This window comes from Xiphophorus maculatus, chromosome 18 (assembly GCF_002775205.1).
Source record: "Xiphophorus maculatus strain JP 163 A chromosome 18, X_maculatus-5.0-male, whole genome shotgun sequence".
NCBI lineage: Eukaryota > Metazoa > Chordata > Actinopteri > Cyprinodontiformes > Poeciliidae > Xiphophorus > Xiphophorus maculatus.
The window spans coordinates 30,770,586-30,782,379 of NC_036460.1; the positions used below are offsets into that span (position 1 = coordinate 30,770,586).

Below are 11,794 nucleotides of genomic sequence, written 5' to 3' on the forward strand. Positions count from 1 at the left end.
ATTATTCCAATTATCTGAGACACTTAATTGTGAGTTTTATTTATCTGTAAAACTTAGTCATTAAAATTACGAGAAATAATAGGTTGAAATCAGACATTTTTTTAAAATAAAAACTTTATCATGGTATTCAGATTTTCTGAATACAATTCTATAACATATGACTATTTAGTCACTAAAATTAACATCTTCATGAATAAAAAGAACTACATCTATTTGTTGCAAGATTTATGGTAGGATTTTCACACACTCCCACAAAACACCGCCAGCCTCACAGTTCTAAACCCTTTCTCTTCAGGAGCACCAAATACGATTGGTAAAAGTACACCTGAAAAAAATCACCTGGACTACATGGAGAACTTGGCAAAGTGGTATATTAGTTGGCCACAAGATGGCAGTAATTTGCCCAACAGTCATAAGACCTGAGTCAAATGTGTAGAAAAGAAGAAGACAGAGAGGCCAACACAGACTCAAGACACCAGCATGTATTTGTACGTGGTAGCAGCATCTGTTTGGGTCTATGTTCTGGTTTTCTACGGTCTGTTCAAAGGAACCAGATTCTTGAGTCCCGCTAGGCTGAAGGGGAGGACTGTTGTGATAACAGGTAAACGGACGCCATTGTTTATTTAAACCACATGCAAAAAAAAAAAACTTCTGAAAAAGAACAAAACGAGAAACTTAAGTCCATCTCCGGTTCCGTCGGCTTCAGGAGAAATTCCTCTGCAGTTTTGGTCTTTTTCTACCCGAAAAGTCGGATAAAACGGCGCAAGAAAATTCTTAAGTTATGACAACCGATTTAAAGTCATTTCCATATTTTATACATAGTCCACTGTAGGACATGCTGTGTGATTTCATTCCTACTGGAGGTCACTTCTAGTTTATGTGGTTTATTAGTCTGTCATTTTATAAGGAAAAAAACTGGTCCAATAAGGGAAATAGAATGTAACATGGAGTTATAGATAACACGAAGTAGTGATATAATTCAGTGTAATTATGTGCAAGAACTTAGTTTTTGTTACATATTTAGAAGCAGAATCAGATGATGAAAATAGGTCGTCTCTTGTAGGGTCATTAATTATCCAATAAAAGCAATTCAGTTTTAAATTTGAACCTAAGCTGTGAGACTGCCAGGCTGCTTATAAGTAAAATACAATGCAATAGGGGCAGTTTAAAGATCTACGAATAACATTGTCCCGATAGAGCAACATTCATAACACTTTCTTTTCACTTTCTGTTAGTGATCAATAAAAAGAAAATTAAATATGTTAGTTTTCAAGATAGGTGAAGCTTAGTCCAATTAGACTAAGCATTTGATTACTTTAAAATGGATCAAGGAAAAGATCAGGAAATCTCATGAATGAGACTCTGAGGGATCATGAGCATGAACTATATTACAAAATAACAATAAAAAGTGTTTCATTGGCTGTTTACAGTAAAAAAAACAGCAACCATAAATGCACTGTAGATATTTTTTTGTTTTGCTTGATTCACATTGAAAAACCGCCTACAGCTGAAGGTCTGGTACGACATACAGCTCTGTCATTTTAATATAAAGTCTATTTTTCTATGAAAGTGTAACTACTTCTGGTAGAATCCTTATGTCCCAAATTTCTAGCAAATCTTCCTGCTCCTCATTTATTTCATTTTGGTGACTTGAGGTCAGTTTCTCCATTCGAAGTATTGAAGCCATTTCCTCCCTTCTACTTCCACTTTCATACCTGTAAGCGGCCCTGTGTCTGTAAATATTTCTGTGTAGATTTAGACAAGGAGAAATAAACCACAATATATTCAGTGTGGGTAGAAAACATCCACTCTGCAGTTTAAGAAGAATCTGTGAGTGGTTGGATTTACCAAACACCCTGCAGCAGGTTAATAAAATGTGAAAAAGTTGGGCATGAAATAACCAGACCTGAAAGGCAGGAAATGATGGAGAGGTGGAATGACTAGCAGCTATTGTAGTTCTGATCTCTGTTTGGACTCGACTCTGACATATTTGAACCTTGAACAAACCAAAATAACTGGTATATCCCTGCTAATGGAATTTGTTTTAGAAAGGTCCTGTTGATAATAGAACACTTCTTAATCATTGATTCTCGTCAAAGAATCTCACAAAAAGATTCTCTTCACAACCCAGATCACAGTTCATAGTAGGTGCAGGAGTATTACTACTCCCCATACTAGATCAAGGTTGTAATATTAATGGATCAATTTCAGAACTTTTTAATTTAAAATGTGCAGTAAATGTGAGTATGCTATGGATGGAAAGGATTCTCTAAAAGGATCTTGGGTCTTGCCTTTGGCTAGCAGTCTGATGAAGCATTGCTGTATCAGATGTTGAGTTTGATGTGTTTGTGAATTGGTTTTGCTGTCTAGGAAGCAACACTGGCATTGGGAAAAGTACCGCCCTGGAACTGGCAAAGAGAGGAGCTCGAGTGATCCTGGCCTGTCGCAACAAGGAGAAGGCTGAGGCTGCAGCGTTTGATATCCGCTCAGTAAGACCCAGTCAGCTCGACACACAGAGACCCGACCATTCAGATCCGCTGTCCAAAACTGGATTGCTTTCATGCCAGGGCTTTTACTTCACAGAATGTAATAGTTAATTTCCACTAAGTGGTGTAGCATGGGTTGGTGGGGTCGGTACTCTATTTTATGATTTGAGTATCCAGGAGAGCGTTTCCACCGCCATCTAGCATCTCACTGGACAGGCGGCGTTGAACCTGACGCCTAACATTGCGTCACACTACTGCAACATCAAACTCTTTGTTGCAGGCAGTAAGGCTTGTTGTACCCCAATTTATGGACTGTTGACGCCAGAAGCTCCACCCCAACATTACAGTACCATGGTCTTATGAACTTACAATTGAAGAGGTCAAGGACTGGTGCGGTATGGGCCACTGCTCTTCCACTTGGAAAGATTTTCTTAATTTTTTGAGATTGGTGATCGGCCGATACTTACATGTGAAGCTGATCTCATCAGCAACCTTTGCTGATCGACCTCAGTAAAGATCTAAAGATCACCCACTATCCTCTTCTGCTCTACAGTAATAGAGGTTTGACTGACAGACCGGCCCACCAGGTCATGTCTGAATGCTTGCAGTTAATCGTCACCGCACTGTTTCCAATCAGCAACTTTCTTGCTATATTTAGAGATATTTCAGACTAAACAAAGTGGTATTGTCCAAATTTGGAATCGACAAGTCAGCCTTTTTAAACATTGGCAATCGGTAATCAGCCATCAACCTTTGTGATCTGACCTAAGATAAGCAGAAGTTGTGGATCGAGGAGTGCAACCCTGACTCATTTTATTTCTCCATATTTTAGAAAAGTCATGAATCAATCAGTGATTTAAGATGAGCCTCAGCACAGAGCGGAAAACAAATAGCAGAACTAAAACTAGAAAATTTCGGAAGAAACTTAAACAGGGCCTGCCAAAAGTGTGCCCGTCAGTTGGAACCCAGCGTTCTGATGCTACAAATAAGCATCAATGCTAAAGTAAGCTGCAATCTACTCAATAGCATGTGGAGAGTCACAAACATGTTGAGTAACATGGACTTATGCCATTCAGTATGTTGAAATTAGTGTACAAGTTAAAATGAGCCATATTTCTAACATTAGCCTAAATGTTGTCAGTAGCATGTGGGGCATCACTAGCATGTTGTCTTACATTGACTTACTCCATTCAATGTACTAAGCGTGGCTAATAAATAGCTAAAAGCATTTTTTTTAGGGAAAAGGCTAATGCTAATGGGGTCAGTGAAATGCTAATGCTTGTGCTAATGTTTGTACTAATGTACTAATGTTTTAATTCACTTGCCTTGCTTTATTTTGAAATTTCCAGTAAGCTTTATTTTAAATGGCTACACTATTCCTATGAGTAACAGTGGTTGGGTTAAATCAGTTATAAAATGCCCAAAACATTCTGCCATGTTTGTAGTTCTACATTCTGCTCAGCCTCCTTCTGTAGTAACTCAGAGTTCCACCATCATTGTAGTTCTTAACTGCAAACTTAGCCCTCCTCTCTAGTAACTCAGTGTTACGCCATTAATGTAGTTCTAACCTTCAGCCATCATTGTAGTTCTAAAGGGCAGCTCTTCCCTCAGCCAAATGTCATGTGTGTGTGAGACAGAAAGGTGGAGAAAGAATTCTATCTTTGTGAGACACAGTCAGTTTTTCTGGAAAAAGCAGTCTGAACAACTCCTTCCTGTTCAGGAACCGTGAGACTTATTCAAAAACCATTGGAGGGTGCGAGAGAGCTATTTCACGTCTTTGATAGTAGTAGATTTATATCTGTACCTCACTCACAGTAATAGCAGTGATGAGATAGAGATGGTGTCATCATGACCGACTATAATACCAATAGAGCCATATTTGTGGGTGTGAGGGCGAGTTAAAAACTGTTTTGGGGTCAGAAATTCACTCTGTTTCTTACTCTACTCAAGGCAGTGCACTAACCTGGGGGATTTTTATTTTATGGTAAAGGCTAATATTAGTGCACTGCCTTAGACAGTGCACTAACTTGAGAGGATTATAGAGGCTTTTATTTTCAAATTTTCAGTAAGCTTCATTTTAAAGGGCCACAATAATCCCATATGTAATAGTGGTTACACAGTGTGTCAGAATGTTCAGTTCCAATGGTATCAATGACATCAGCAGTTATGACGTCACTCTATGATACCACAAAGGAATCTCTCTCTTGAATGTAGCTCACAGACAGAGTTTTCTCAGACCTGTTCCTCAGTTCTATCACGACAGATCACTCTTCAGAGCACGTTCGAAATTAATCGAAACAAGCGGGATATCGATTCCAGATATTACACGCCTTTCAGAGAAGCAAGAATTTACCAGAACATCGACATGAAGCAACAACAGATTGCTTGTGAGCATGAAGCTTTTCCAGCTGAGCTTTCATGGGTCGACATTATGGACCTCAACATCCAAGTCGACTACGACGCTGTCATTTCTTTTGAAGAAGACATAGACAGCCCCATTAAACCGGAAGATGAATCAGCAGAGATCCAGGGGGAATCGGGTCCTTCCGGCGACTCCGAGAGTCCAACATCATTGGAAGTCAAGCAGGAAACAACTCCCTCTGCTGGCTTCGAGATTACCCCCTCAGTGGAAGTCGTGGAAGAAACTAGCCAACACGTCATTGATCTGACAAAGCAGGTAGACGATCTTAAAAAAGAATTGCAGAGTAAGATTTTGGATCTCCATGAGGAAAGAGACCGAAGGATTGCCTGTCAGGCTGAAGTCAAATCACAGCAGGAGGAGATTGAGAAACTGCAAAAAATGGTAGTAAAAGAACATCACCTGCGAGTCCAACGTGAACGTGAAAGAAACGTGCCAGAGATGAAAGATGTAGCAAAGGTTTCTTGCTCTTCTAAAGTTACAGCCGACAAGAGCATTCTTCAACAGCTGGAGTATTTCAAGAGGGAGGCTGAAAAATACGCCTCCCGCAACAAAGGTCTGATAGAAGTCATGGTAGAAGAGTACAGAGTGAGGCTTAAATATGAGGAGCAGCTTAAAAGTCACACTGAGCAAGCTTCCAAATTCAAAGCCCAGGAAGAAACAATGAAATCTCTGCAGGGTCAGGTTGCAGACCTGAAGGTGAAGTTGAAACTTGCACTGGAAAATAACCATCCTAGAGTCTCCACCCAACCAGAGGCCCCCCTGCAGACAGAAGGCTCCCTGCAAACAGAGGAGTCCAAGCAAAGACAGACCTCCAATCAATCAGGGAGGTCTGAGGAAAGACAGACCTTCAATCAATCAGGGAGGTCTGAGGAAAGACAGACCTCCAATCAATCAGGGAGGTCTGAGGAAAGACAGACCTTCAATCAATCAGGGAGGTCTGAGGAAAGACAGACCTTCAATCAACGAGGGGTCTCCATGCATAGCCTGGTTCAGCCTTTGCACCGACCCACTCCCAGGTTGCAACCAGAGGAGTCCAGGCAAAGCCAAACCTCCACACAAACATGGAGGTACGACGAAAGACAGACGTCCATGCGACCAACCTCCACTGGTTGCATGGAGGGCCTTCATGTTGGCGTTGGTATGAAGGCCAATCTGTGCCCGGCTCGACCTTTACGCCGACCCACACCCAGGTGGTACTAACCAAGGTCACTATCTAAACCCAGGTTTAGCTAAAACTGGGCATTACTCTGAAAATTGAGGCTTTCCACAAATTAGGAAACAAAAACAAACACAGGCCTCAACGCAAATAAAATTCCTGACTCCAAAATCAATGGAGAAAAAACAAGATCAGTTTCAGAGTTCAAAACAGCATAAGAAACATTATTAAAACTTTCCTATATAAAAACTGATCAGGTAAAATTGATCAAAAATTAATTGATCTCTTTAAATTGTCCTAAAGTGTGAATGTGTGTGTGCAAGGATAAGTGTGTTAGATGATGGATGGATGAATATTTGTTAAAAGTGTCTGACAGTAGAATATGAATCAGAGAATCTGTGGAAAGTCCTCTGGCTCTGCTACTGTCCAGAAACAACCAATCAGAACCAAAAGACAAACTTTTGGTTCTGATTGGTTTCTAATGTGTTGAATGTGTCTCAGCACATTCAACACATTAGACCACTAATGTACTGCAGCTACACAACTGGCAGAAATACAACCTAACATTATACCATCATTGTTTATAATGATTTAGAAAACAAAATGCTGTACAGGTTTGTCAAAACTATTTCGACCCACATTAGAACTTTGCATTGATTTCCTTCATTTTAGTAGCTGTGATTTTGCCTAACCCTAATCCCAATACTAGTCTATTCCTAACCCTATCATTAACTAAAACTTAATTAGCATCTTACCTCTAAATGTTACCCCTGACCCAAAGTAATGAGTCCATCATATTAGGACTGGACTTTGGTCCTAATATGATGGAACTAATGCAGTGTTTCTCCATTCCGGTCCTCAGGCCCCCTGCTCTGCATGTTTTAGTTGTTCCCCTTCTGCCACACACCTGTATTGAATCAGAGGTTGATTAACAGGCTTCTGCAGTACTTGATGACTGCAGAAGAGGTCATGCAATCATTTGGATCAGCTGTTCTGAAATAGAGACACATCTAAAACATGCAGAGCAGGAGGTTTAAAGACTGAAATTGAGAAGCACTGACCTAAAGTGACACTGGACATATAATGGTGCGTTCACACCAAATGTGTTTTGAGCGTCAGGAGAGTCTGGTTTATATTCAAAGTCTATGTGGAGGCGCGTCGAGGGCTATTGCGACTCGCTTCCAGCGTCTAGCGCGGCGCGATTTGAACCGTTTGGAGTGTTTGACACATCTAACACATCCAACACTCCACATAGACTTTGAATATAAACCAGACTCTCCTGATGCTCAAAACATGTTTGATGTGAATGCACCATTAGAATGTTCAGTTCTACTGGTAACAATGACATCAGCAGTGATGACATCACTCTTTGATGCATCAAATGAATCAAATGAACACACTGACTGTTTTTCAGACCTGTTCCTGTTTCTGACTTATAAGTTATAAGTTATGAATCTTCTACAGGAGCATTGTTAAAATGATTTGAAGGCACAGAATCAGCCCAGTACAGGTTCACATTCTCAGGTCAGAGAGACTCACCTGGTATAAAGTTAATTTTTCGGTACTGGAATTACATTTTTTACTTTAATGAAAGCATGTCATGAATATGTGTACATGTGTCCATCTTAAGTCCAGAGCATACTAGTCTTTTGTTGCTTTTGTCTCCACTAGATGATATGCATATAAGATATAACATAAACAGCACTGTTCAGAGATGCAGTGAGTTTATAGCAGTTGTTCGAATTATCTAGTCGTCTGTTGATTTGCAGTAATAATTAATAGCAGATATAGACGGCCCCAAAATAAAATTCTGCTTTGTCCCCATGGAGGCTTGGGCCAGCGGCCCTGATGCCAACATCTCCAGAAAACATATTAAAGATTGTGATTGTAGCATTTGTTACACACACCAGGACTGATGTCAGTGTAACAGATGTTGATTTTCCTATAAAAAGTAAGGAACAGGTAGGAATGATGAAACAAATCTGTGCTTCACTAATCCTCCTGGAATCTGTTCTGGTTTAACATTTATTAAACATTTCCAAACAGCACCAAATCTGATCTTTCTTCAAAATAATCATTGTGTCCATGTTATTTTCTTTGTCATTCTATACAATATACTTATTCCTGTGATAAACAGTTTTAGATCCTTTAATACAAAGGTACAGCTTATTACACACTTAAGTCTAAGAATAACCCCCATTGGTTACCCCATCTGCTACTGCATAAAGAATATACAATCTATTTGTATTTTTTTTTATCTGTACACCAACATGTTCACAGACACAAAATAGCTAAACAGATTCAACTCATAATGTAAAAACGATCATAATATTATTTTCCATCAACTTCCAGAACCGTTTCTTTCATAGCTGATAACTGACGGTATATTAAGCAATCTGCACATAAAAACAGAACGCAACAGCTCCTGTACAGTAGCTTTATACCTCAGCTAACTAGATCCGCCGTCGCTCTTTTTCCTCCCGTTAGTTCAGTTGCTATGACAACGGTAAATAAAACACAAAAGGAGTAGAACTGAATGTTCCACCATGTCTGTAGTTCTGACATTCTGCCATTACTGTGGTTCTAAAGAGCAGCTCAGAGGGGCAGACTAAATTCTGTCTATTTTGAGTTTAACTGACACTGTTTTGTGACAGTGTTTTGTTTTAAGTTGAATTTGGCTCGTTTTTTGTTAATTATGTCGCCACAGTTACTTGAAATGCCAACAAAACTAATAGTTCCCTCCTCACAGGATCGAGCCGCATATATAGTGAGGGGGCATGCAGCGGTACGAGTCGCATTAACTGTAGTAGGAAGCAGCAGTTATTTTGAGGTGTAGAACATTAGGTGTGCCTGCCATAGCGATGCATAGGTATGGCAGGCCCTAACTAGTAGAAATATAAACTGAGAATGCTGTTTTATTTTCCTCCTGCTGCAGCCATACTTAACAATGCTTTGTGCTTCAGGAGAGCGGCAACCCCCAGGTGGTGTTCATGCAGCTTGATCTAGCAAGCTTAAAGTCAGTTCGCAGTTTTGCTGAAACCTTTCTTAAGACTGAACCTAGACTGGACATCCTCATCAACAATGCAGGTGATGTTTGACCAACCAGTCGCTTCCCAGTTAGTACTTTTATACTGTGTGTTGCATGAAAACAGAAATAAAAGAAGCTAAAAATAACTCGTTATTGGTTCTGTGTTTCAGGTGTTATAAGTCCTGGCTGCACTGAGGAGGGCTTCGACCTGGCCTTTGGGGTCAACCACCTGGGTCACTTCCTGCTGACCTCCCTCCTGCTGGAGCGGCTCAGGCGCTGCGGCCCCAGCCGAGTCATCACTGTGTCTGCTCTCCTCCACCGCTTTGGGAGCATCGACTTCCAGCTGCTGGCTCCACAGACAGACGCGGTGCCCCCCCAGTCTGCCTGGTCCAGCCTTCAGGCCTACTGTAACAGCAAACTCTGTAATGTGCTCTTCACCAGGGAGTTGGCCAACCGGCTGGAAGGCACTGATGTTACCTGTTACACCCTGCACCCAGGTCAGTGACTGCATCTCTTGCTGCTTCTGTAAAGGTTTGCTGGAGTTTTATGATGTCATTTAATTCTTTAAATGTTCAGTAAGGCCGTTTACAGTGAAGCTTTTTTGGATTACCTCTGACCACTGCAGGAGTAATCTACACAGAACTGTGCTGTAATCTGAGCCAGTGGCTGCAGCTCCTCATGATGCCCTTAGCCAAGCTGTTCCTCCTGGATCCCAGCGGAGGATGTCAGACCACCCTGTACTGCGCCCTCCAGGAGGGCATCGAGCCGCTCAGTGGCAGATACTTCTCCAACTGTGCGCTGCAACAAGTTGGAGCTAACGGGCGAGATGATGGCCTGGCAAAGAAGCTTTGGGAAGTAAGTGAGAGGTTAACAGGCATGGCCTGAAGCATCAGAGCCTGCCCTACAGCCGTTCACAACTCTTCTTATAAAGTCCAACCTGTGTCTAAATTTTCATGCACTTCTTTCGCTTGCTTTAATAAAGCCGAGGATCCCTTGAACGTTGTCGCCTGATGTCATGTATGAAGTCTGCAGAGTTTATCAGTGAGCAACTAAGAGATCCTATGATGACTGCTGTGGATAAACAGCATTTTTTGAATGCATTGTGGGAGATGTGGTTCTTCAGCCTCATCTTCTTACCATTTCTGGATGTGATGATAGGAATCCCCCTGACAGCATCAGGGCCCTTCTGTAGAAAAGAATGCACAACTTTCCTGCTAAAAGTTGGTGTAGGAACACATTTTTAAAAGGTGTGGTTCTTAATCATGCAGCTGCGCACAAATCCCAATTTGTGTGAAATAAAGCGCAGCTGCTGATCCTGATTGGACCGCCTGTCATAAATACATGTGTAAATTAGTATAAGAACCCGGAAGGCTGACACCACGCCCAAATAACCATGGTAACAATTCCTGCTTCTAATAGCATCTCATAATAATTACTACATATTTTTTTAAAGTCTCTTTCCATGGCACACAAGGTCACCTCACTAAAAATAAAACCAATGTAACAAAACATAGAAAACCAAACAAAACATTTAGAGCATAAAATGATGGAATGTGTTGATTAATCCAAGTGGAAATATTTGTTTGAACAGCAGAGAGTTCAGCTGGCATTTAAAGACAGAGCGTTTCAGAGAAGGCTCTGTGCTGAGTGGGGAATGAGGAAGCTTATTCCTAATAGAGGAGTCGTGTGTTGGACCAGGCCAACATGCTGCTACATTTATTAGTCAATTCTGCTCATATAAATCGCACCTTTACAGAAAGGAGATGCTTTCTATTCATAAAGGCGCATTCACAAAGCTGGAATGGCTCGACTGCAGGATGGCTGTCCGGCTGCACCGTTAACCTTTAAGGCTGGGACGGGTTCTGGACAGAGCTCCAGGGTGACCACTTTGGACAATCTGTAGGTGTGATTGTCTACACACCTTGTCCACTGTAAAAATCATCAAACTTGACCTGTCTGGAGCTAATCTGCTGATCCAACCATGTTTTCTTTTTCAGTCAGAATGAATTCGCCCCTTAATATTTGCAGATATTTTCTGTGCCTCGTAGACCGAAGGGACGAAAACCAAGGAAATTTACTGTTTACATCCCACTGCGATTTTCACAACTTTTTAGTTTTATTACATTTGTAAATTTTGTGTTTGTGTTACCTAATTGTATGAGGATGTACAGTATGTGTTTCAGTTTCATTGTTTAAGTTTAAACAATAAAGGATTAAAGTCACAAACATTGGGTTTGATGCTGTGTTGGTTTGTGATCCAAAATCAGACAAGTCCAGCCATTATAGAGCTCTAAACTTTTCTTTATCAGTTCTTTGCACATTACATGACCATTTTCAAACTGACAAACATTCCAAACAAGAGGGAGCCACCCCTCTGATTCAAACCACCTGGCTTTTAAAGCATGGCCAGGACTAATTAAGGGGCGGAGACAACAATTACATTTCCAGGTAAACAAAAGAACAAACATTTGTGCTAAACAATATTCCTAAACAAATATTCACAGAATTACAACTAACAATTTAACACGAACAAAAATAAGCTGGGACCAAACAAAAAATAAAACAAACATCTCTCCTTCTCAAACAATGGACCTTCCCAGTAAGGTAAATTGGAAACACCAGGTCCTAGGCATCACTGCTCATGGGCGCGCCTCCATGGCAACACATGACCTCAAAGGAAAGAGAGGATGATCAAAACAAAA

General features: G+C 40.9%; 1 protein-coding gene across 2 annotated transcripts; it reads left to right on the top strand.

The window, feature by feature from the left end:
* The first annotated feature begins 446 nt into the window (after positions 1-446).
* LOC102216820 (dehydrogenase/reductase SDR family member 13-like) lies at positions 447-11,318 on the top strand. Of its 2 annotated transcripts, XM_023351817.1 has the most exons (6): positions 447-601; positions 2,371-2,489; positions 9,028-9,151; positions 9,263-9,589; positions 9,718-9,947; positions 10,075-11,318. In XM_023351817.1, exons 1-6 carry the CDS (start codon positions 481-483, stop codon positions 10,087-10,089), a joined length of 936 nt encoding a protein of 311 aa, XP_023207585.1. In that variant the 5' UTR covers positions 447-480; the 3' UTR covers positions 10,090-11,318. The 2 variants fall into 2 exon arrangements, with proteins under 2 accessions (XP_023207585.1, XP_023207584.1); XM_023351816.1 differs by having other exon boundaries at positions 9,718-11,318.
* The last annotated feature ends 476 nt before the right edge of the window (positions 11,319-11,794 follow it).

What these genes read in the sequence shown, in the direction of transcription:
- LOC102216820 (XM_023351816.1), top strand. Translation starts at nt 481, where the DNA reads ATGTATTTGTACGTGGTAGCAGCATCTGTTTGGGTCTATGTTCTGGTT. An exon ending in CAGCGTTTGATATCCGCTCA is followed by an intron (nt 2,490 to 9,027) that starts GTAAGACCCAGT and finishes TTTGTGCTTCAG; the next exon opens with GAGAGCGGCAACCCCCAGGT. An exon ending in CATCCTCATCAACAATGCAG is followed by an intron (nt 9,152 to 9,262) that starts GTGATGTTTGAC and finishes TCTGTGTTTCAG; the next exon opens with GTGTTATAAGTCCTGGCTGC.